General features: G+C 33.3%; 1 protein-coding gene across 1 annotated transcript; it reads right to left on the bottom strand.

Moving 5' to 3' along the window:
• Positions 1 to 1855: 1855 nt before the first annotated feature.
• On the bottom strand, positions 1856 to 26332 carry LOC113058787 (long-chain-fatty-acid--CoA ligase 3-like). The gene is made up of 15 exons (XM_026226991.1): positions 25836 to 26332; positions 20371 to 20732; positions 17251 to 17428; positions 14919 to 15028; positions 14021 to 14159; positions 12030 to 12180; positions 10947 to 11070; positions 9950 to 10021; positions 8588 to 8727; positions 7862 to 8034; positions 6651 to 6725; positions 5060 to 5251; positions 4656 to 4770; positions 3376 to 3533; positions 1856 to 2073 (listed from the first exon to the last, which is right to left on the bottom strand). Exons 2-15 carry the CDS (start codon positions 20725 to 20727, stop codon positions 1916 to 1918), a joined length of 2142 nt encoding a protein of 713 aa, XP_026082776.1. The 5' UTR covers positions 20728 to 20732; positions 25836 to 26332; the 3' UTR covers positions 1856 to 1915.

Consider the following 26332-nt stretch of genomic DNA (forward strand, 5'->3'; position numbering starts at 1 on the left):
AAAACAGGCTATTGTCAGGGGCACCAAACAGCGTAGGACCAAAAGGACAAAGTAATAATGTTTAGAAGAGAGAGAGCGTGAGAGAAATAAACAATGAGAACAGAGTTTATGGCAGCCGCTTCCACAGGGATCACAGCGAGGACATTTAACAAGCAGAGAGAGGATAAAGAAAAGAGCCGGGGAGCCTTTTATCAGCTGTGAATAATAAAACCATTATTATAAGTCTAATTTAACACTATTTTTGCTTCATGCACAGTTAGGTATGAAGAATTGTTTTGGAGCCAATCAGCTTAGCCGTAAAGGTCACGTGACTGTCTCAATTCAGACTTAAGTAAAACATTTTCGAAAGTGAGATTTATACATTAATACAATTAGATTTATACAATTTATATATTTGGTTTATTATGGAAAAAAAGGTTGAACATATAATACAATGACTTTTTTGCAATTTATATATTCAGTTTATTTCAGAATACACGGCTGATTTTGAACGGGAATCAATGGAGAAACTAAATTTTGCCCACTTTGACCAAAATCATGGTGCGATTAGTTAAGCTAAGCTTACCAGCCAAACTTTGATCTTAAACAAGCTCCAAAAGCAAGACAGAAATTTAACAACTCAGTTTGCATCAAATCTGATCTGTTATTTCGGAATGAAATGGTTCAACTCTCTGAAACAATTTAAGCACACGTCAGAGCGTCTTAATAAACGAATAGTGCAAAATCTCTGAGAAATGAGTCAATTCAGTTCAAAATGTTTAAAGGACCTGGCTGAATGGTATGTATTAATTATTTTAGATCTATTATCCTGTCCAGCAGGATATAAAGTCACCCAATAGGAACATTCAAATTCTAGAACATCAATCAGAATTTCACACTGTCCGATGAGCATGTTCTTATATTAAATAAAGCTAATTATTGCAACAGTAATCCAAGATTCAATTATAAGTAAATATATTTGATTTTGCTTGATTTTTTTTTTTCATTGGTCTCCTGACCGTATTAAAAGACGGTAATGGAAAAATAGAAAAAAGATTCCTATTTGGACAGAAAATTGCTGATGTAAACTGATGTTGGAAGAGGTTCATTAGGGTATGTACAAGTCGTATTTGTTTGAAACTGAAGGTTTCAATGAGAAAGTGAGTTTAGAAAAACATATGTTTGTGTATGGGGCAGAACAAGAACTGGGACACAGCGAGACTGATTGACTGTGAAACTGCCTTCTGTGATTTGGTTTGTCCAGCAACATTTTGGAGATCCCAAGCATCATGGGAAGTATTTCAAGCCATGACAAAGCTTTTTGGGGGAATAACATGGATAAAATGTCCTGAGAAATTGCATATTAGGTATGTTTACATGCATTAATTTTCGTAAATTGGTTAAAAATCCAATCTAGCGTTTTCTCCTGGTCTATTGCGAACATAATTAAAGTTTTTGTCTTGATGACATATCCTAAAACTTTTTTTTTAGCAAATATTTTGTACACATTCATTCTCCTCCACTGACCAGTTCATTAAACGCGAGGCGAAAATAAACACACGTGTATGACGTAAAAACACTTCTCTGCATCTTCTTTTTTTCTTTTCTATTGGACAGATTTTTTCAGGATTCAATCTGATTGAAATGTAATTCAGATTCAATCAAGGTGGTTCAATCAAGCGGTTATTATCGGATTATTTGGGTGCATGTAACTCTATCTATTTACAGCACAGAACCTGTTTGCTTGTCGGTTATTTTACTTCTGATTTGCTGACATGGCAGGTTTTTGGGGAGCATGCATGAATTTGGAAGGGATGGAGGGGTCTCTAATTTAGCAGTTAAGTTTAGCAGTAAATCTCCATCCTGATTGGAAGTTGCTACGGTGAGATAAGTTACTTTCTCTTTCCTGGAATGAGTAGTTTGGCTCTGTTTGTCTCTATTTGGCACCGTACATCCTCTCAATGTCGTTCTGGTAGTGAGTTTTGAGCTCCTTCCGTTTGAGTTTAAAAGCGTCTGTAACCAGGCCGGTCTCTGGGGTCCAGGGCTCAACGCTCAGCCGGATCTTCTGTGGGATCTCGAATCTTTCTAACTGGGCTGTTAAATACACAGGAACAGGAAATGAATCAGCTAAACTAAAGAGTGGTAAAAACAGGAAGCACAATAAATGTGCATGATCCAAAGTAACATTTCAAGCTTAAATGATTGCTAATATTGTAGCCAATATTATTTTATTGGTGCATTTAATAGAGAAACTTCTAGAGAAAGGTTTTATGAATGCAAATTAAAACATTTTAGGTAAAGGAAATTTAAGAAATAAAATTAAGAGACCATGATATGTCAGTGTGTTCTCTAAATGCATGTCTATGGAGCAGAAAATTAGATGTAACTTCAAAGTATTATCATTATTATTATCATTACTTTTAAATTAATTTGACAAAAAATAAAATACAAATAAATAATTCGCTTGAATTACTGAGAAACTCATCAAAATGAAGTGAGTTTAGGACAAATATCTGCTAATGGGCTCAACAGAAATCAACTTAATTCCAAAGGAAAACAAGTTTTCTTATTCCACTGACAGATATTTGTGACCTGTGCTGGCAAAATGAGTCACATTTTAAAATAAATAGTTCATTCTCCATTAAAATATCTTCAAAATGATGTATGATTTGTTGGAATCTGATAAAAAATGATTTGCAAAGTCAGTTTTGAGAGAAATTGAGTTAAAGTTTTTTGAATGTTCCAAATCAAAATCACCTGCAACGTTGCATTTCTTAATAATAATTACTTTATAAATAGTCACAGTATAGCTATTTTTTTATCTTTGTTATTATTATCAAGAAAAACAAACAAAAAACGGTAGAACAAATATAAGAAAATAAATAGTGCATTATCGTTTTCATTTTACATCTAAACAAAAGCATTCAAGTAAGAACACAAATAATCAAATGTAAAAATCCATTAAGTGTGTTCATTACAAATAAACTGATTACTGAAACTACAAAAGCAGTTCAATCAAGAGCAGCAAGTGATCTTTTATTTATAACATTATCATCAACGAGGAGATCACATTTGTTCTTGTTTTAAACAAACTCACTTCATTTTGTTCGCTTTCCCCAAAAATTACTTTATATCTTCATTTTGCATATTAAGTAAAGTAAATGTATCTTGGATATTTGTATTGGAAGACAAGAGAAAAATTCTGAGGAAGATTTTCTGCAATGCATGCAAGATTTAATGCCATGATTTTATAAAGGTAGGTCTTTCTGCTCTACTTTAAGACCTTTTTAAGGCCTTAATTTGTGAAAGGGTGAATTAAGATGTGTTAAGACCCTGCAGATACAGCACAAATAGTATGAGTAGTATGAAAGTATGCTAATCCAAACTGTGTTTCACCTGTGAGTGCTGTTTCTGTGATGACTTTAAGCACCTCCTCCTCGATGACAGGGTTGTTGCAAAGCTCCTCCCACAAACCCCTGACACACTTCCTGTCAGCCAGCGCCAGGAGCTGCTTCTGATTGGGCACCACAAAGCCAATCACGTAAGACTCTTCACTGGAAAACAGGAAGAGGAGGGACTAAGATTCAGCAGAGTTGACTATAAATGTGTTGTGTTAGGGTTGGGGGATGTAACCATAATTTTATATCATGACATGAGTATTTTATTTTACGGTATCGATAAAAATCATGACATAGTTATTGTTATTTGATTTAATCTTTGTTATTAAAAAATAAGAAAAAATGCAAATAAATACAATATAAGAAAGATAAAAGAAATGAACAGTGCTTTAAGTTTTTAGGGTCAGGTCTATTTAAAAGCAGCATTAATACATAAATTGAATAATCAAATGTAAAAAATATAACACTACAGCGTTTCTGCAGAATTAATTAAATATACGTTGATCCTTATTAAATCTACTAAAATAATTAAGTTAAGAGCAGCGAATGATTTTCTTTTTTTCTGTTTGAAATAAAGTATTATGTATATTTGATTTATTTTGTATATTTAAATTGCCATTTTTAAATATTTTTAAATGTTTATATTTAAAATGTTTTTTATTATTTATTTGTTAGATTTATTATCAATTAATAAAAAATATTATAATTAAACATTTTTATTACACATTTTTAAATTATAAAAATATGTTTTTTTATATAAAGTTATAAAGTTTGGAGTGTTTCAAATTGTTTTTTAAATTGCATATTTAAAAAAAATATGAATATTTAAGATTAAATTATTTTATGAAAATTCTATTTATACGGTAAGACTTTAGAATAATGGTCTATTAGTTGATGTAAGTTAACTAATTTAGTTAACAAGAACTATAAGCAAGAACAATCCTTCTACAGCATTGATTAATCTTAGTTAATTTTAACATTTACTAATGCATTAATTAGTTACATTAGTTAATGCACTGTCAATTAGCATGAACCAACAATAACTGTATTTTCATTAACATGGACAAATATGAATAAATACAGTAATACATGTATTGTTCATTGTTTTTTCACGTTAATTAATGCATTAACTAACATTATGACCCTCATGCCTTCTTTAGATATCACCAGAGTAAATGAAGGTAACATTAAAGCCATTGTGTGTGAACTATAGAAGGGATTTTGTTCATTGTCAGTCCTGTAACACATGTTGAGGGTGTTTTTGTTTTGTGTCGGCACCTGTTGGCATAGGCACAGATGTTGTCCACAAGTGCGCAGTTTTTCAAGACGGCCTCCACTTTTCCCAGAGACACGTATTCTCCCGCTTGCAGCTTCACCAGGTCTTTCTTGCGGTCTAACATGCAAACACACACACACACACACATGCAAATATCAACCATAATTCATCAGATGTGTCTGAGAGTTTGTGCTACAGGAAGTTTTTCTTTCTCTCCCTTTTGGAGTGTATCCTGCTTTCTTTGAGTTCTTATCGCTGCCCTTGTGGGGGTAAAGTTGACTGTGAGACGTGTCATTTACTGGAAACACAGGACTGAAGCGTTTTATCATAAAGGAGAGGGGACTTCCATTCGCTCGCTCTTGCCAAAAACTCCTGTCTTTACAATGTTCTGGTTAATCTTGCTCACCGATAATCTTCAGACAGCCGTCTCCGTGAAACTCTCCGATGTCTCCGGTGCAGAACCACCGCTGGCCTTTCTTATCCACGAAGAAGTCCTCACTGTTCTTCTCTTTCTTCTTGTAGTAACCCATTGTTACGTTGGGCCCACCGACCAGAATCTCTCCTCGTGGACAGGGCCGGTCTGTGCTGCGATATCCACCTGGATACACACAGAATGCATTGTGACACACACGAAAAATAAAAGAAAGGGGAAATAGGCTGAACTACATAAAGCACAAAACAGTAGGGTTCCAGTCCTACCGTGAGCTCAGAGCTTATTAAGCAACAAGTCGTGTATAAATCGTCAAAACTTTAACATAACGACATCTGATTTGATCCACACTGCAGCTTCTGGCCAAGAACTGCTTAATTAAACAGGAAGAGATTGACATGTACTGGGACCGCTCACAGTTTTGGAGCTGTTTCCATGAACAGTTGAGGTTGAAACATGAAAATGAGTATAAGCTGCACTCTTGTGAAGAAGAAGTGTGTTTATTTGAATTAAATGTGCACTTGTGGTAATGTACAGTACTTCAAATCTTAAAAGAATATTTGATAAAAACTGTACTTGCAAATAGTAATAATGAAGTAAAAGGCCACTTAAGCGTACTTAAACAGAGACACTTTCATAAATACATCAGCATTCAAAATGCAATCGAATACACTTTTAAAAGTGCACCTTGTAATAATGTCAAATTTAAAGTTTTACTTTAACGTACATATTAAATCTTTGTTTTAATGATCTGTAGTTATTGTGCTGCTTACTGTATATACTGTGTATATATACTATATTATTGTATACATAATTAAACTATAAAACACTTTTTTATAATACAATCCAAAGTTTCAGAAGACTACACATTCAGTATGTACAAAGTATAGTATGCATTATACTTAATTTTTATTTCATTATATTATTATTACATATTATTATTTATTATAGTATATTATTTCTGTAATAACTTTTTAAAAGTATGCTAAAGTGTACTTTTTCACAAGGGCAGTTCTGCTAATGGATACTATCAGACACTAAGTGCTCTGAAACTAAAAACGTATTACTCTGACAAACATTGGCAAATCCAGTTAGTAGTTCAAAAGCAAAATGATTGCCATTCTGAAAAGATGCCCGGGTTATCATGGATATACAAAACAGAGACTATTAAGATACAGTTAACTAATATTTGCCAGCTCCCGAAGCCTTGATTTTAAAGCTTTGAAGTTGAACTTTATCCCTGTGACGTGGCCTCTCCTTCTTATGATTTTAACAAGGATGTTTTTTCTTTGTAATGGAAGCTGCCAACAGTAATTTAATGTGTTTTTACAGTAGTTTACTGTGTTTCATGCACAGAACAAATCTGATCTGTCTAGAAATAGCCGCTCGAAGTGTCTTCCTTACAAGGTCTCAAACGTCCTTTTATACTTTTTTCCACTTCCTTCCTTTGTTCTGCTGATCTTTCTCTCTGCGTAGACATATCGCCTGATGGATAGGTAAACATCCATGACAGTGTTATTATAAGAGCAGATATGTGTGTGTGTGTGTGTGTGTGTATCACACTCACCTTCTATCCAGTCCTTCAGCTGAACTTCACAGCAAACCAGCGGTGCACCAACTCGTCCTGTACTGTAATCCCACACTACACACACACATAGACAACACGATCTATTAGCTGTAAGAGCACAGTTGTGTCATTATTTCCACTGCAGAAAAAGATGTGTTTCTTCATTAAAAAAATCACCATCTGTGTGAACTCTTGAGAACACAAATCTCAATCATTTTACAAGGCAGCTGTCCTCCACAAATCATAATTTCAATGTTTTTTGAGGATCAGGACACGGAGTTGGTGACCTAGTTTCATTTGTTAATATCATTTTCTCATTAAAACACAATTACAGTTATTGTGAATATTTACAGTCTGTTTACATATTAAAATCATGTCATGTTAGTCAGGTTTATTAGCAAAAACCAAGTTAGTTTATGAGTCCATGCTCCTCCTGGTGTAATTGATTAGAATCGGAAAATATAGTTTTGCTTGCTTACATTGTAAAACGCAAGCTTTATATTAGCAATAGTGTAAGGGAGCCTATTTTTCATGTGTATGTGTTGTGTACCTTTAACATCAGTTATATTTAAAAACTGTCCATATAAAACAGAAACACAAGTTTAGCAACAAACTTTTATGAAGCAAAACAAATTACTTTCCCATTGTTTTATATAAGATACCTATATCTATATCAAATAATTTCCATTCGAATACACAACTGTTCAAAAATGAGGCAGCAGTAAGTTTTTAATGCATTTGTAAAGAAGCCTCATCTGATCAGCAAGGGTGCATTTATTTGATTCAAATACATTAAAAACAGGGAAATATTATTAGAATTTAAAATAACTCTTCTCTATGTGAATATATTGTAAAATGTAATTTATTCCTGTAATGCAAAGCTGAATTTTCAGCATTACTCCAGTCACATGATCCTTCAGAAATCATTCTGATATGCCAATTTTCCCCTCCAGAAACATGTCTGATTATTATCAATGTTGAAAACAGTTGTGCTGCTTCATATGTTGTGAAAAAAATTTATATATATATATATATATATATATTCGATGAATAGAAAATTCAAAATAAACCTTCTTTAACACTTTCAATTAATTGAATACATCCTTGCTGAATAGAAGCATTCATTTCTTCTCTTACTTTCGGACGCTAGTATAGATTATGAAGATGTGTACAGTAGTGTTAGAAATGCTGGATGAGGGTGTGAATCTCACGCTGGCTGATGGTCCCAGCGCCGCAGGTCTCCGTGAGGCCGTAGCCTTGACCTACAGGACAGCAGAAGCAGATGTTCATGAACCGCTGGGTCGCAGCAGACAGAGGTGCGCCGCCTGACAGTAACACCCGCAAACGGCCACCTAACAACGCCCGAACCTTCCTGAAGACCAGCCTGGAGAGAGAAAGAATAAAGAGGTGAGTGTCAGAACCGGAGGAGTTAGTAAAACTGGCAATGCAACTCAATGATAATTCAATAATAACCAAATGCTCTGTTAGTGGAATGTCTGGTTCTTTCTTTGGAGTTGCATTGAGAAGTCTAATTGATTTTGGCAGATTGTTCTTTGGATATTTCGCTGAACCAGTTCAGTTCTCTGTGTTCTCCAAGAATAGTGAAATCAATATTAAATACTCAGAATCCGTGCTCTGCATTAAACCCATCCAAAGTGCACACACACACAGCAGTGAACACACACCGGGAGCAGTGTGTGTTTTTGACACAACTCTGTATAATGACATGGGTATGACACAGGTATTACAAGGAGAGGGTGACTTATGAGGACATAACCCTTATATAAACACTTATAAATCATACAGAATGAGTTTTTTTGAGAAAGTAAAAATGCACAAAGTTTCCTGTGAGGGTTAGGGTTAGGTGTAGGGCCATAGAATATACAGTGTGTACAGTATAAAAACCAAGGATGTGTGTGTGTGTGTGTGTGATGTACCTGTCACACAGTGGGGTGCTGTATCCCATCGCAAGCTGCTCCATCTTATAGTTGTAGGCCAACAGAAACAGAGTCCTCTGAAAAACACTCATTTCCTCCACTTTTAGCATCACATTCTTATAGATGCGATCCATTATCTCCTACACACAGAGAGAAAATATCTGCATGTAAAATCCACAGACATGATGCAATTTTACACAGTGAAATTTAACTGGGATTTTTATTTGATTTTTTTACATGAAATTTATTTTCTAGACATGAATTTCTTTTAAAAAAAAGTAAAAAATGCATTTCATATATATGCACATGCGTACATAATTAATGACTTGAATAAACGTTTTATATGACAACAGTGTTTACATTTCTGAATTAACTTCCCTTTTTACCAGACATAATTTATATATATATATGTGCACACACATATCTATGTATGTAGTATGTATATATATACAGGACGATTATATTCACAAATGAATACATTATAAAATAGATTTTTTTGACACCAAAATTAAATCTATTAAATGCATTTATTACATTTGTCCAATTTCTTTTAAATTATCTAATACATCTATATAAATAAACACACACACACACACACATATATATATATATAATTAATAATATATTTTAACTTTTGTCCACCAAATCAAAGTCATTGAGGTATTATAAACATGCATAAGGAAAACATTACAAAAGAAATGACATCACAAAAACGACCCCTTGACTTCACGTGGGCACAGAAGCAATTACCTTTTCTCATAGAGAGAGAAAATGTACCACAAAAAATTATCTGAAAAACCTTGAAGCACCCTGAATATTGTAATAATTCAGTACATAAAGCACAACTGCATTACCATCTGGTTCCACCACAGTATTGTTTTGCAAGGAAGTGGACGCTGATTTTAATTAAGTTACTGCTGACATTTTTCCACTTCACATTTCATCACATCTCATGTGACATGGGAGGGTGGAGAACAGCTTTCTGGGTATTTTTCATAAGCTGTCTTATGAATCAGATGTTCTCCCACTGCTCTCAGCCGCTGTGTTTATGGAAGTTTGCTGTTGTGTCGTTATCCATCCACTGGGACCCTCGTGTGCAACCACACAATGTGTGTGTGTGTGTGTGTGTGTGTGCGTGCATTTACAGTGTCCTCCAGCAAAGAAAATCGAGAAATAAAACATTATTAATTGTGCATCTACAGCGTGTGAGTCACTACTGTCAGAAAGATATCCACACGGGCTTTCTCACGTTCTGTTTACAGCTGTAAATCATTCTCAACAATCACATTCACTGACATTCAACCTCAAAACCCCAGAGAGAGAGAGAGAGAGAGAGAGAGAGAGAGAGAGATGTAGTCTTACTGGTACTGCTGCCATTAAAGTGGGCCGCAGGACGCTAGTGTCTCCTTTGCTTCCCTTCTTTATCTTGGTGGACTATAAAGTAAAAACGATTAATAGAAACATTATCATTTGTCTTGACAACGTTGCAAAGAAAGAAACGCTTACAGCAGTGCACATTATTTCCATTACGTACTGCTGTTGTTTCAGCATTTTTCTCTGATATTATTTGACTTTAAATGCTTGATAGTGACATCAATATGTTAACTGTGTTGTAAATACTTACTTTGACATCATACACTAAAAACATTGGTGTAGAAACTTCACTCAGAAAATTGCTAGTACATTTCACAAATTATTACAAAGAAACACCAAGTAACACTTTGAATCAAACATCATCACAAATAAATATGTCTCATTAAAAAGCTGAAATTACTTTAATATTATATATATATATATATAGAGAGAGAGCTTATATTAATTTTCCCATATTATTTTAATTGTTTTAGTAGTAGTATTTTATGAGAAAATGTAAGTGGTTTAGTGGCATAATATATATTTTTTAATCCAAATATTTAAATAAAAATTTAATATTTTATATATATAAATATATATATATAATTTTTTAAAATATATATCAATTTAACTTGGTATATTTGTAAATAAATAATTTAATTAAATAATAAATATATAAATAATTTGCCTTGATTGTGACATCACTTGTGCTGATTAGGTTTTTATTACAGAGCAGTGACATCATACACAAAAAATTGGTGTAGAAATAATTTTCATTCAGAATTTACAAATACATTTCACAAATAATCACAAAGAAACAGCAAGCAACACTGGATTAAACATGACATTTTGAAGTAGAAAGACTTGAAATAGTATTTTCTTGTAAAATATACTCCAATAATCAGTTTTATTTACAACATCAAAAAATCTTTTTATTCAGTGAAGGCCAGTGTTTTGATTTCCAGGATGCACACAGTAAATATGAACAGAACTGTGTGTGTTGTACCTGGTCTGCGAGTGTTTGTGGAGAAGAGTAGCCGATTCTGCAGCCGTGAGCCAAACACACCATCTCAGCGCTCAACTCCAACACGTGAGCCAGAGGAAGGTAGCCAATGTATGTGTCATCCTCGCTGTGAAAACACATTCATCATCTGGCTGTGTAACACACATATCACAAAACATTATACTATCCTATTCTGTTAATTATCAGGCCTGTTTCATGCATCTTGTATAAAACATGCAAGTGTAACAGAAAATATACATATTTATAAAATAGTGTTGTTGTTTTTATTTATTTATTTAGTATTTACTTGATCATTTTGAATAAAAAAAGTTAAAAAGTTATAAAAACTTTTTATTTATTAAAGAATCCTGAAAAATAAATACATTACAGTTTTCCCCCCCAAAAAAGAAAAAAGACAGTTTTCAAGATTTGAGCAGAAATGAGCAGCAAATGAGAACATTAAAATGATTTCTGAAGATCATGTGACACTGAAGACTGTTGCTGGATGTTGCTGGAAATTCAGCTTTGCATCATAGGAATAAATTAAAATGTAATATTTATTCATATAGAAAACAGCTGTTTTAATTTGTAATAATATTTCACAATATTTTTGCTTTTATTGTATTTTTGATCAAATAAATGCAGCTTTGGTGAGCAGAAAAGACTTTAATTAGAAAATATCATAAGAAAACTTTCAAATATCTTACCAACTGGAAACTTAATTTACAGAAATATCATATTTACATCCAAATGGTTAATAATCTATACAGACAAATGTATTTTTCCCTAACAATAGGAAAGTAGTTTTTGTTTTAGTTGCATTTTCGGTGTATCTTCCTGCTGAGTTCACAAGATTTGTAAAAACAGCATGCATTTGTCATGTATAAAATACACATGACATATATAATATACAGTGCGTGGCACAGAAATCCCCACAGACTCATAATTGCCACTGTTTTTTCTTACTCTGTTTACTTCATCGAAACCATGACTGGTTTTCTAGGAAGCACTGATAAACATATGATATCCACAAACACATTAGTGAATGCCGACAGATGGCAGGATGTGTGTGGACGTGTTTCATACCCAAGGTTGGGAATCCTCTCAGCCATGCCGGTGATTCCAGCAATAATATTACTGTGAGAGATCATGACTCCTTTGGGCACGCCGGTGGAGCCGCTGGTGTACATGATCACAGCCACATCAGACGCACTCGGAGGACGTCTCTGTCTCGACACTGTGGACACAAGTAGACCCAAGTTACTACAAATCACATTCTGTTAAATATTTCACTCTATTAACCACTAGCTATGCTATATCACTGTGCTTTGATCTCCTGAGTGCTTCTTTGTGACATCATCGAGCAGTGCTCTGATTGGTTGGGAAATCACAGTCGAGAGTGTTCTATTGTGACATCACAGAGCTTTTTTACTAAGTTTACTTTCAAAAACATATAGCAAAATTAAAAATACAGGATGGAGGCAAATTTGTTATTTCAGTGTTTTATTCAGAATGTACTCAGTGTTTAATGCATTAATACACAGTTACAACACCCTTTGACACATGACTTTTCCTATCAATCGCGATTAATTTTTAAACCTCAAAATCCATTTAATAGAGAGTTTAAGCCAATTACTAGAAAAATATACTGGAAATGACAAATTTTCCAATACTAATCTGACTTTTTTTTTTCTTTCTTTTTTTTAAGCAATACCAGCTTCTATGGATATTTTATGGTTAAAATCATGCCTGATTAATAGTAATAATAATAATATATATATAACACATACACATATAGTTGTTTATATTATTTAAAGTTTTATTCATATTTTTATATTTAAGATAGAAACTAAAGATATTTAAGAATAATTAAAAAAGACATATTAATGATCCAATAAAACACATTTGACAGACAATAAGCTCTGAGCTGTTTTTCTTAAAGGAATAGTTCATTCAAAAATGAAATATTACAAGAGATGTTTTCTGTACAATGAACGCATATTCAATGAAAACTGAAAAACATTAATGAGACGTTTATGGTGCTTTTATTATTTTCTTCATTACACAAAAAGAGCAGCATGAACTTCAGGGATTAACCTCATTTGGGTTTTATCAATATGTATAATTAGTTTTTATTATTGTATTACAATTTTAGTTCTAGTCATGTTGTGGTGCTTTATTTATTAAAAAAAAAAGATAAGATTTATTAACATTAAAAATATTTTTCATGTTTTTTTGAATGTTTTAACCAAAGTACTTCAACTATTTTTTTTATTTTAGTCTGTTGCATTTCTAATGTTCATTTTTTTTATTAAAGTTTTTTTATTTAATTTAATGAAAAAAATTAATTTTTTTTGCTCTGATTTAAATGTTTGTTTATTTCTGTTTTATTTCAATTAACGAAAACAACATTTTAGTTAACAATAGCACCGCTGGTTTAGAACAAGAGTAAATGAGCACCCATAACACTAGAGATGACGGGAGTTAATTTAGAGTTGTTTGAAGTACATTGATAAAGACTATAAAAGTAAAAACATTATCTTATGTGTGAATGAATGAAGAAGATAAGAACAGGAAGTGGGCGCCAGATGTCAGTAGCAGAACAGGACGTTTTTGCTTTAAAATCCAGAGTGTGCCATTAAAACAGTTCCAAGATTTCAGCACCGTTAATGAGGAACATGGGAACTCGAGTGTGTACATTTGTGCATTTTGAGGCCCGATGTGATTTAGCATAAGCACACTGACACAGAACAGAGCGAATGTCATGTTCAGATGAAGGAGGAAGATCAGCTCGATGTCATGTGAAGTCTGTAGCAGTGTGAGAAAAGATGACCCAATACACACACACACACACACACACACACTATCCAGTGTGTAAACCACTACTACTACCAGCTGTTGAGGGTCAGTCATGCTTCACAGAGAATTATAATGGAGGAAGTAAACGACGGAGTGAAAGAGTCAGGGACGCCCTCGACCCTGTCCTTAATTTGACACAGATGGAGGATTTCTCATTCACATGACCTGAAGCAACCTCAAACACACACACACACACATACACATATAGACACTAGTACCATTCTCAGGATGGGCCCCCAGCCTCTTTACAGCCGACATGCTGTGGACACTGATGCCTCGTGGGTATTCAGAGCCGCTCTTGAGTTTATCATCCACAACAATGATGTGCTGCAATCTCGGCACCTCTAGAAAAATATTCTGTGAAAATACAAGCACAAAAACATTAATGCATGTATTTAAAGGGATAGTTCACCCATAGGTAACCAAACAGTTGATGGTCCATATATACTTCCATATTATGTTCCGTAGAAGTCAATGTGGACCATCAATTTTATTATTATTGTTTCCAAATATCTTCTTTTGTGTTCAACAGAAGAAATAAGCTTTTACAGGGTTGAAACAACTTGTGAGTGAGTAAATGATAGGATTTTCATTTTTGGGTGAACTATCCCTTTAACTGATGCATTTCAAAGCAAAAGCATTAGATTCAAAGGGTCAAGGTAACACCATCTTTCTCCTTTGGAAGCAACATACACAGTAATTATAAATACAGACTACTGGCCAAATAATTAAGATTTGTTAAAGTTTTTAAAAGAATTGTCTTATACTAGAATGATTTCTAAAGGATCATGTGACACTGAAGACTAGAATAATGATGCTGAAAAAATCTGATTTTCATTACAAAAATAAATTACTTTTCAAAATATATTGCTATTTAAAATAGTTATTTTGAATTTTAATAATATTTCACAATATTTTAGTTTTTATTGTATTTGATTAAATAAATGCAGCCTCTGTAAGCAGAAGAGACTTCTCTTATTGCAAACGTAACACTTTCAAACTGGTGCATATTTTTTAATAATATCAGATGTTAGATAGATCGTTTGTTAGTCATATTAAATATTTGATGTACTACATGAAACACTTTGTATAGTCTGTTTTTGAGAGTTTGATCACCTTGAGTTTGGTTTCCAGAAGTTCTTTGCTGGTGATGATGTGAGAAACTTCAGCTTCATTGAGTCCATGAGCAATAGCAGGACCACCCAGAGTAGAGTAAAGAGTGACCACTGTAAAACACACATACATCTGTACAGGTCTTATCAGGAGTAACAGCACACATGACATGGCTGTGAGAAGTTCAGGAAGAGGGCAAACGAGCACAAGCCAGAACAAACACACACACACACACACACACACACACACACAAAGCTAATAATGCACAAACATTCATATGGGTATATACGCTGCACACACATTTTTGCACAAACACATCTGAAACAATACATGTGCCTTCACTTTCTCGCTCATATACAGACATAAACACACACACACACACACAGCTGCCCAGAGAACACAGGGGGTCGGTGAGCCAGATTCTGTGACATCATCAGTCTGCATCACTGCTTGAGGGCGTGACACTTAAGCCATGAGACACAAACAGAGAGGAGATCGCCACGGAAACATCAACACACTCACACCCACACACATGAAGATAAGCTTAAATATTTATGTGATAGAGCACACGCACACACACATCTGACATAAACAATAACATACCCAAGTGACAAAATGCATGTTTGCAACACATAACACATAAGCAGTCATTCCCTCTAACACACACACACACACACACACACTTAGGTCTGATGACAGCAAGTACGTGAGCATCTGATGTTGACAAAAACACAAGGGTGCAGAAGTCAGCCAAAGAGCCACAGACATCTGTGTGTGTGTGTGTGTGTGTGTGTGTGTGTGTCAATGCATTTATGTGACAGACATGAGGGGGTCAATCTCATGAAAATATGTCTAAAAAAAAAGGCAATATCATTTTCATAAAAAATTTCAGCAAAGTTCATCAAATATTGTTATATTAAATATTACAATCTAGACTTACAATACAAAATTAGTATTATAAATATATATATTATAATATAAAATTCACTATATATAGGTTTAAAAATTATCCTACTTGTACTAATATATATGTACAACGATGATACTTTTTATGGCTATATATAGTGAATTATAAAAATACATATAAAATACAATAGTATATATTGTATAAATATATATATATATATATATATATATATATATATATATATATATATATATATATATATATATATATATTTATTTTTTTATTTTTTATCAGTTAAGCACATTTTCCTCCAAATTGTCCTTACAAAAATACTTTCAGATACATATAGCAGATATATGCATTTATGATTTACTGTATCATTCAGGAAAATGGACCAAACATTTTTACTCTAATACTGATCTTGTGCATAGACAGACTTGTATTTCCTTAATGCCAATATTCTTATGATTATGGCATTATATGTAACCTGTGCATGGTCTTTTGAGATTCACCCGTGTGTGTGTGTGTGTGTATGTGTGTGTGAGTGTGTGTGTGTTTAGGGAGACCCCTGAGCTGAGAAAAACCACATCGCTATCAAACACTTTAGAGGAGGATCAGTGAAAAAAGACAAGGAGGAGAGGGAGGAGGTGGTGGGGGGTACGCTTATATAACAGAAGTGCAATGAGGACAACACACACACACACACACACACACACACACACACAAAGCTCTGTATTAGCCCCCTGTGTGTCATAAACACACAAATATTGAGCAAATATTTGCTGCAGTTTTGCATAAGCGTGAGGTTGAGAGATTTTCCCTGTGCATGTGTCTGTTCAATAACAACATACTGTGCAGATCTTCTCTCTTCAATGTTGCATGTGAATCTCTGATTTATGAATGAAGCTAAGAAATACTACAATATTCTTTTAAAAATACCAACTCGCTCCGACAATGTTAGGGTGTTATTTTGGTGATTGCTAAGGTGTCTGGAATGTTTAAGCAGTTGTAAGGATGTCCTAAGAGGTTTTTAAACGGATAATCCACCTAAAAATAAAAAGGTTGCACTGATTTATAACGGAGAACTGGATTGCTCATGACGTCATAAAAGTGAAGCCACCAGATTTGGCATTGCCATACATTCTATTGAATTAATAGGAAAGCATATGATTTTAATGAGAAAACATCCCAGAGGAGATGCTCAACATATGTGTTACAGATGATAAAGCGCTCATTCTGAAATCTGAATTATTTTACTGATCTCCTTACCTTGATCTTGGTAATTACATTGCTGAAGGTCAGAGGGCTCTTAGAATTCAACAAAAATATTTTAATTTATGTTCTTAAGATTTTTGGGTGAACTAACCCTTTAACTGACCCTCATGCTGTGTGTGTGTGTGTGTGTGTGTGTGTGTGTGTGAGACTCACATGGGAAGTTGTACATGAAACAGGCCTGAGCCGATATGATCCACTCCGCTCTTGTCTCACAGAAGATGGCAATGTTTTTCAGAGGTTTCTGTCCTAAAGCAGCCAAACCGCTGCCGAAAGCTCTCACTTCTTTATACACCTGATCATACGACATCCAGCGATACTCTCCCAAAATCACCTAGAGAGACACAAAGGGTTTGAGATGCTTTATTTTCTGTTCAGCTGCTCTTTGAGGAAAAGAGACCATCTCTGTTCCCCATCATTGGAGCAGACTTCACAATTTTATAGATCAACAGCGCCTCCTATTGGATCATTATATATTCACAATTCTTTTAGAATTTAAAAGAATCATATTCTACATTTTTTAACAAATTTAATTTTTTCTGCTTGTTTTTTTCTCTTCTCTAACTTATAATGTAAACCATTTTTTTTTAAATTACAATACATAATTATGAAATTGATACAATTATACTGACCTTTACAAGTAAAGATAAAGTGATAAGTATTGGATAGTTTAAAATCTTTTCAGAATAGCAAAAAAAAAAATTTTTTATTATCTTTTTGATATGAAAAAGATAGAGATACTTAACTTTTACAAATACAAATTATTTTTATTATTATTATTGCTATTAATACTATTATTTTAAACATAACATTTCTCTCCTCTATATAAAAGAAAATATTTTTACAATTTACCATTATATTTTTATATTACACACACACACACACACACACTAATGCTTTATTATATATCGTATTGGATAGTTCAAACTCTTCAGAATAGCAACAAAAGATCTTTTGATACGATATGAAAAATATGAATGTATTATGTAGAGACAATTTTACCTTTACAATTGCAATTTATCATTATTAGTAGTACAGAGGATAGTATTATAACTTTTAATACTATTATTCGTAATATTTATTGTTTTCATTTCCTGTATTATACTGCTGTCACTGACTTTTTGTGCACATGATAAATAAACTTGAAAATTAACCCCCCCCCCACACACAGTGCTTTTCAATCATATATCAAAATTTATAGACCTTTATATATCAATGTCTGTTCCTCATTTAGAAAATTTACAAGGACGTTGTCACTCTTGCGTGCAAAGAATATCCAATAATGTACATATAACAATCTTAAAGGTTCAGACTGCGACTGTTATATTCAAAAAGTTGTAAAAGGTTGCCTTTAGGATACAAATAAAATGCACTGATTGTGCAGAGTATCTTATTTGTGTTTTAGATGTTTCTGTGGAGTATTCAAACACATTAGAACCAGAACAGGGTAAGAATAAAGCACTAAACAATGTTAGCACAAAATCAACACAGCAGTTGTTTGTGATATATAATCAAGCTCTTCTCACGTTACACAACAGAAGCACATGTTTGGCAGCTTTAGTTGAATAACAGCAGAATATTATTGCTATATGAGCTGCTCCAGCGCCGGACAATAGGATTACCATCATTCACATGCTGCAGGTCAGTTTGTCACAGACCAGACGACTTAAAGGGTCGTGACATGGAAAACAAGATTTTCTCTGACCTTTTGAAAACTGAGTTTGATGTATTATGTAGACAGATTTTCACACAATGCAAAAAAACTAAAACAAAAAAACCTCCCTTACTATTCCACTCAGAACACTTATTATTACAAGTAATTCAAATCATATTTATGGCATTAGCTAATTTACTTTATGCCCATTTTTTTTTATATTTGTCGATCATGATTTGCCCAACATTTGAATATATCTTTATTGTAATTTTTACAATATTTGAATATATCTTTATTGTATTTTTTTCCAATATTTGAATATATATTTATTGTAATTTTTACAATATTTGAATATATCTTTATTGTATTTTTTCCAATATTTGAATATATATTTATTGTAATTTTTACAATATTTGAATATATCTTTATTGTATTTTTTCCAATATTTGAATATATATTTATTGTAATTTTTACAATATTTGAATATATATTTATTGTCATTTTTACAATATTTGAATATATCTTTATTGTATTTTTTCCAATATTTGAATATATATTTATTGTAATTTTTCCAATATTTGAATATATCTTTATTGTATTTTTCCAATATTTGAATATATATTTATTGTATTTTTCCAATATTTGAATATATATTTATTGTATTTTTCCAATATTTGAATATATCTTTATTGTATTTTTCCAATATTTCAGTATATATTTATTGTCATTTTTACAATATTTCAATATATATTTATTGTCATTTTTACAATATTTCAATATATATAATATATTTTTTTAATGTTTTTCCAAAAAGTTTATTGGGCTCACCAATGTTGCATTTATTTGCATTTTTCAGCAAGGATACATTAAATTGATCTAAATTGACATTAAATTAATTTATAGTGTTACAATAGATTTTAGAGTTTCTATTCATCAAACAATGCGGAAAAGAGCGTCAATATTATCACAAAAAATATTAAGCAGCAAAAATATTGGTAATAATAAGATCCACTATTAATAACTGAGGTACAATAGTAATTGATAATAAATGATCAGCATATAAGAATGATTTCTGAAGAATCATGTGACAATGAAGACTGGAGGAATGATGCAGAAAATTTTGCATTACATCACAGGAATAAATTACATTTCAAAATATATTCAAACAGAAAACTGTTATTTTAAATCGTAAAAATATTACACAATATTACAGTTTTTACTGTATTTTTGATCAAATAAATGCAGCCTTGATGAACAGAATACTACATTAAAACATTAAAATAAATATTATTCTAAACTTTTGTTAAGTAGCGTTTATTATAATTCAAAATTATTAAATTATTAAATTATAATTTGTGACCAAAACTAGCATATACTAGGCAATGCACACTTAATTTAGTGTCTAATTGTTTTGAAATGATTTTATAAAGGCATCTTTGCATCTTAATTGATCCAGTTTTCAACAAGTGACTAAACTCTGACTTTGGTGCAAGAAAGCTTTAACTAACAGTATAAGTGGACATCAGAGGAACAGAAACTACAGATGTGTTGCTCTTCAACACATCCGAGAGAGTTTTGAAGAGCAGAAGTGTGAGATCTTTGGACTTACAGACAATACGCACCTTCTTGAAGACTCTTCCATCCTCTTGAGTTTCGTCTTCCTCACTCAGCAGTTCTCTGGTTCCCAGGCAGTCGAGGTGAGGATTGCGGCACACGGACGACTCAAACACCCGATCGAGTGTGTTCAGCCCGGGCTGTAGGCATGTGGCCAGTGCTCTCAGCGCTCCGATGTCCCTGTAGGGTCCTGAAGGGTGTCCACTGATGGATTGGGCCTTCACCCTCCGCGTGCACTCGGAGAGCGACTGAGAGTCGGACGATCTCAGCATCAGGTACGGCAGGTAAGAGATGAGAGAGTAAAGCCAGACCACCAGTCTGAATATGACAACCACTACTGGACTCACATCCTGCGTCAGCCTCATACTGACTGAACGAAACAGAAAGAAACATACGAAGAGAAAGGGGAAAATAAAGCAAGTGTTGTGATGTCAGATGGGTCAGCCTGTTTTCTAAAAAAGAAATGCAATGCAGTCAATCTTCCCTGTCATTACACACATAATGAACAGCATCAGAACATTCCAGTAAAGATAAGTACAAGGGAATTTCTGAGCCCTTTCCACTTTAACAAAGATGCATGGAGGAGAGACAGATTAGAAAGCGGTACAAATAGAGGTGTGTAACGTCTGATTCTCTGCCCAGATTTCAGCACAAATCCAAAAGTGGGTGAAAGGTGACATCAAACTAAGCATGTGCATGGGTTTTTGAGTTTGGGTCAGGGTTATGAATGTTAATTTACAATTAAACAATAAAAAAAAAAAATTACTTGAAATAAAATAACTTTATTGACTGCAATAAAATATCAAATTATTTTATTTCATCTAGTTGTCAATGCAACATTTCTCCTTTTTTTGTTAATTTGAAGTACAAAAAAAAAAAAAAAACTACAGACATGTTTAAATCAACAATAATAATAATAAGTGACAAATACACAACAGAATTAATAAAGCCTTAACTACAATAAAAATGAAATATATTTAAAATATTAACAAAATATTCACAGGGTGATTAAATGATGACAGAATTTTTATTTTTTGGTGAACTATCCCTTTAACTAAAAAATAAAGCTGAAATTAAACTAAATGAAAACTGTGAAATGCTGACCTGCAACTAACTGAAATAAGTTTAGGTTAAAACATAAGTTGAAATGTTTACTATTGTCCTCTTGCATTAATAATACACTATTTTCCTTTTTACTGTAAACCTGCTTCGACACAATCTGTATTGTATAAAACGCTATATAAATAAAGGAAAAGGAGACTTAATTTGGTGGCTAAATTACCAAATTAACTAAATTACTAATTTGGTGACTAAAGTACTAATTGAAATAAAACAAAAATATAAAAAATAACAAAAATAATTGTAATTTATAATGTTTAGAAATATTAAAATACCAATAAAAATAAGAAAAACCACGTAATACCATTTTTTTTAATTTTTTTTTTACAAAAAAGTATACAATTAATATTAAATCAACACTGTTCAACTAATCCTTCAAAATATGAATGTGTATGAAATGAAGAGTTTGTGTTGTGGTGTGTTTGTGTCATATGTTAGAGCTGTCCTTGGTCCTGAAGACACTATTCATGCTAATGATAAGACTGACATGTTTGATTGACAGGTGGATCATCTACTCAGGGTTGAAAAGCATAATCTGACATTGCGTCATCAGTCTAATAAAATAAGGTATCAATACAATGCATTATTGTGACATCACAAGCAACCCTCCACAGCACTTTTTAGAACAAAGTCCTGACTACAAGCACTTTCATATAAGATTATATTATATAAATATATAAGTGTTTCCCTCAACTTCTCACTGTTTTTAGGTACTATACTAGTGTGACATAACAATACATTTTCTACAAAATCATAAAAAGATACAACTTAAGATCATATATGTTGAATCTTATTAGACTGTTGATGGTGAAAGGCAGTAAACTCAAACCAATGAGATTATTACACATCAGATAAAATATTCAGAAATCATTTCAAAGATATCATGCATACATCCACGCAAACAATGCTTACTTAATAAGATCTACAGAAGCTATTCCTGCAGATGTCATTTATTATTCACACTCATCAGTGTCTGTCTTTTCAAGCCACAAATACCCCCGTCATAAATTCTCAAGGAACTCATGAATAACTCAATGAGAGACGACAGATGCATGACGACCTAAGATCTTACACCACCGTCTAAAGTTTTGATCGCTTACTCAGAATGTAGAGTTTTAAAATGATTTTTTAAAATATATTTTTCAGTGATAAAATTCTTCTGAGAGCTTCTGATTGCCGTAAGTCTGCTATACAAAAGTCAATATGATTTGTGTAAGAAACAGACAATAATTCAAGCTGTTAATCACTGATAACTCATTTGCACTTGCAATCAATTAAAAATGTTGTGCTTTATGCCAGGCCATATTTGACGTTAGTAACATTATATACCATTACTTCTTCAGCTAACTGTTTTTTTGTTGTTGTTTTTGACACTTGTCTATCCACTTTCCTTGTTTAGAAAGAAAAAGCTTCTTACCACTTAGACATACTTTTGTTTTTCACTGTTAAATAGAAAATATGGGGTCGGAATGAAATGAAGGACAGTAAAAGATGACAAAATATTTATTCCTTGATGTCCTGGACAGGTTTTCAGCCTGTCTCTTTTTTTATTTTTTTTCATACATCGCCCCACCCATCTTTTTTTTTTGAGCATTGAGAGAGTCACAGCTGTCTTATCAGTGCAAATAAAGCTAGAGTTATTCAACCTCAAGTCTGAACCAACGGGGAAAGATAATGCAGCATATAAGAGCATTGCACAACAACATAAGCTGAACGCCGTGGGTCTGAAACAACGTGTTCGGTATTTATGATGATAAATCTGAAATCGCTGCCATTCATTAGTGGGGAATGTGGAGAGAGGCGAGATTTACTTCCTCTTTCCAATGAAAGAATCTTTGTTTGACAACACCAACACTCATACAGAATAGAAGATGGGGTTGAGTGAGAGAAACAGAGAGAGAGAAGAAGAGAAAGAGGGAACGTTGTCATTGTGTAATGCTCTGTAAGTAACACTGAGCATGTGTTTGCTTTACTGTGCGTCTTTGTGAACGACATGAGCATCTGCAGCCATCTTCTGTGTCTTTTCAGCAGTCAGTGTCTGACAGTAAAAAAAAACGGCATTACATCACTTTCTCAGCAATGGGTCCTCTGCAGTGAATGGGTGCCGTCAGAATGAGAGTCCAAACAGCTGATAAAAACATCACAATAATCCACAGCACTCCAGTCCATCAGTTAATGTCTACTAAAAAGTTGCATGATTCTAAGAAAGAAATTTTTTACTTGCTTCCGGCTAAAATACGGCTAAATATAATAATATCGCTTTCTCCAGTGAAAAAGTAATCTGGACTGAATCAGGAGAGAAATATGCACAGATCAAGCATAGCTTACCAATAAAAAACCGTCGTAAATAGCAAATATGTAACAAATATGTGGGTGGAGTTTGATGTGAGAGGATAACTGGCGTTTGGAGGAAGCGTTATTATGGATTATTGACTCATATTTTGGCCATAATTGACGGATTATAGTTAAAATGCCTTATTTATTGGATTTGTTTCTTACAAACCTGCAGCTTTTTGCTTCACAAGACGTTAGTTGATGGACTGGGGTGGTGTGGATTACATGTGGATTATTGAGTAAACTATTCCTTTAAGTGCATAAAATTAAGTTTCATTATGCAAAATATTTCCCTTTAGGATTTTGGAGTCAAATTTGGCCCATTTTCATCTAATTCATGCATTTATGGCATTACACAAACGCAATCATCACTTGAGTGATTAAAAACTGACGGACTGTTGTTAAAGCAACAATGAATTCCTTGAAACATTAGAGCTGGAAGTGTCAGCAAACCATTGCGTAGGCTGGAAGGACGTTCATGAGAGAGACAACGAGAGGAGAAACTTAACATTGGACCAAACACCATTTAATGCATTCAAACACAGAAAACTCAAATATGCAAGCTCAACTGCTAAGAATGCAGAAAAGCTCAAGGAAGCCAATGAACTTATTAATGCAAAGGCAGAATAATGCTGCGGTGTTTACAGACACGAAATATCTCCATCTCATGACCTCTTCTCTCCCACCCAGAATCCAACAGGACACATCCTGCACAAAAGCGTCTCTGTGTGCCATTCCTAATCATAATTTGATTCCTTATTACAGAAGTATCCCAGACTCCCTCTCTTACTAAGGAATGGGAGGTAAACATCCTCTCCTAAGAGTCTTTTAAAGCTATTTATGTTTTAATGCCATATCTGCAACAGTGGCTATATCCATGGCAATATCATTTCAATACAATAATATAACATTTTCTTAAGAAACAATCATTATACAAAATCATACAAGAAACATCAATAGTACTAATAAAAATCATATATATAATCTTTCAGTTAAATCATTGATGAAATTTCAAAAATTCTTCCAGGGGAGACTTTAAATGTTTTTATATTTTAGTATATTTTCTGATATCATTTAAAATTGGACGTTCTATTAAAATATGTTTTACACTCAATTCTTACACAAGTCACAGTCTGGTTTCTCTTCTTTCTTTATGAATGAGTGAGTCTTGAATGTCCAATTCGACATCTTATATACATATATATATATATAAAACCTGATCATATCTATTTTCAAAACAGTAATGACTTCTTTAATTTACTGGATTATCCTCATATAGTTTGTTGTATATGCATTCATTCCATTTGCCATTTATTATTAATGTATACAGATTCAATATAGGTTTTACATCAGATACTGGGATATTACATTCTGTTATTTCCAACTGAAGAGCTTCCAGAGGCCACTTTATCTGCTTTTTCATTGCTGACAACAAAAATAATGTTGAAATCTTGTTTCTTCTAAAATATCTAATTTTTCTAGCAGTCTCTTAAAGATATCCATATGTCCTCTCTTTAAGGACATTAGAGTTCAACGAGTTTAGTAAAAACCAGTTCTGTTATATACAAAATAAAAAATAATTTTAGGTGTTAGGACATTGAACTTGAAGCATTGATCGGAATTGAATTCTGTACTTCATTAATTTTTTTATTAATTAGCCTATTAATTAATTTTAAGTTCCTTTCAAACATTTCAGAAATTGCTAAAGTTAGATTACGTAACGATTACGATGGCGAAAATAAAAAACATTTTTTCGAGAAGTAACCAAAGCAACTGTGATTTTTGTCAGGACGATAAATAAAAAAAAGCGTAGGCTTTATGATTATTTATCATTATAGGTTCACACACAATAAATATATCACCAAAAAATGTCAGGGTCTGTTTTAAACGTCTTTGAGATAATTAACAGTTCGCTAACTGTCTGTGCTAGAATGTTTTGAGAAGACCGTCAACTGCTCCAAAATTGCATTTATTTATACACAGACTCCGTTTAAATTAATCAAAAATTTTGCGCACTAACCTTAATTCGTTTCCGGCGACAGAAACTGGAACTTTTACGCGCAGCGCACCTGTGAGCTCAAACTGACTGAACACACACGGCGCGCGCCTCCGGAGCGGGCTGTCGCGCGCGCTCGTGGGTGTGGAGCACGAGATGTGATTGGACTTTCCGCGGTGGCGCGTGGCGGGGTCCGATGCGTGATGTCACGGTACCCGTGGCTCGAGGAGGTCACTCCCGGTCGGTTTTTAGTGGCGCGCTTTGTGCACGCTTGTGATGCCATTGTGCCATCACACACACACACACACACACACACACACACATTTTTCTTTTATAAATGTATGAAACTGTGAGTTTTTCTTGTTATGAAAGCTGGCCATAAGATTTAAAGTTGTGTGTTTTAGTTGTGCATGAAACGTTTGCTCCCTCTTAATGTTGCCAGTTGGTTTCTATGTGTGGTTTAGGTCTGAAAGTACAAAAACACGATCAAGTGTGCTAACTCTGCAATCTTACCTCTTAAT

Source organism: Carassius auratus, chromosome 40, assembly GCF_003368295.1.
Source record: "Carassius auratus strain Wakin chromosome 40, ASM336829v1, whole genome shotgun sequence".
In the NCBI taxonomy this organism is placed as follows: domain Eukaryota; kingdom Metazoa; phylum Chordata; class Actinopteri; order Cypriniformes; family Cyprinidae; genus Carassius; species Carassius auratus.

What these genes read in the sequence shown, in the direction of transcription:
- LOC113058787 (XM_026226991.1), bottom strand. Translation starts at nt 20,727, where the DNA reads ATGAGGCTGACGCAGGATGTGAGTCCAGTAGTGGTTGTCATATTCAGA. An exon ending in CTTTAATGGCAGCAGTACCA is followed by an intron (nt 8,728 to 9,949) that starts GTAAGACTACAT and finishes CTCTGTGTGTAG; the next exon opens with GAGATAATGGATCGCATCTA. An exon ending in AGCACCCCACTGTGTGACAG is followed by an intron (nt 8,035 to 8,587) that starts GTACATCACACA and finishes TTCTCTCTCCAG; the next exon opens with GCTGGTCTTCAGGAAGGTTC.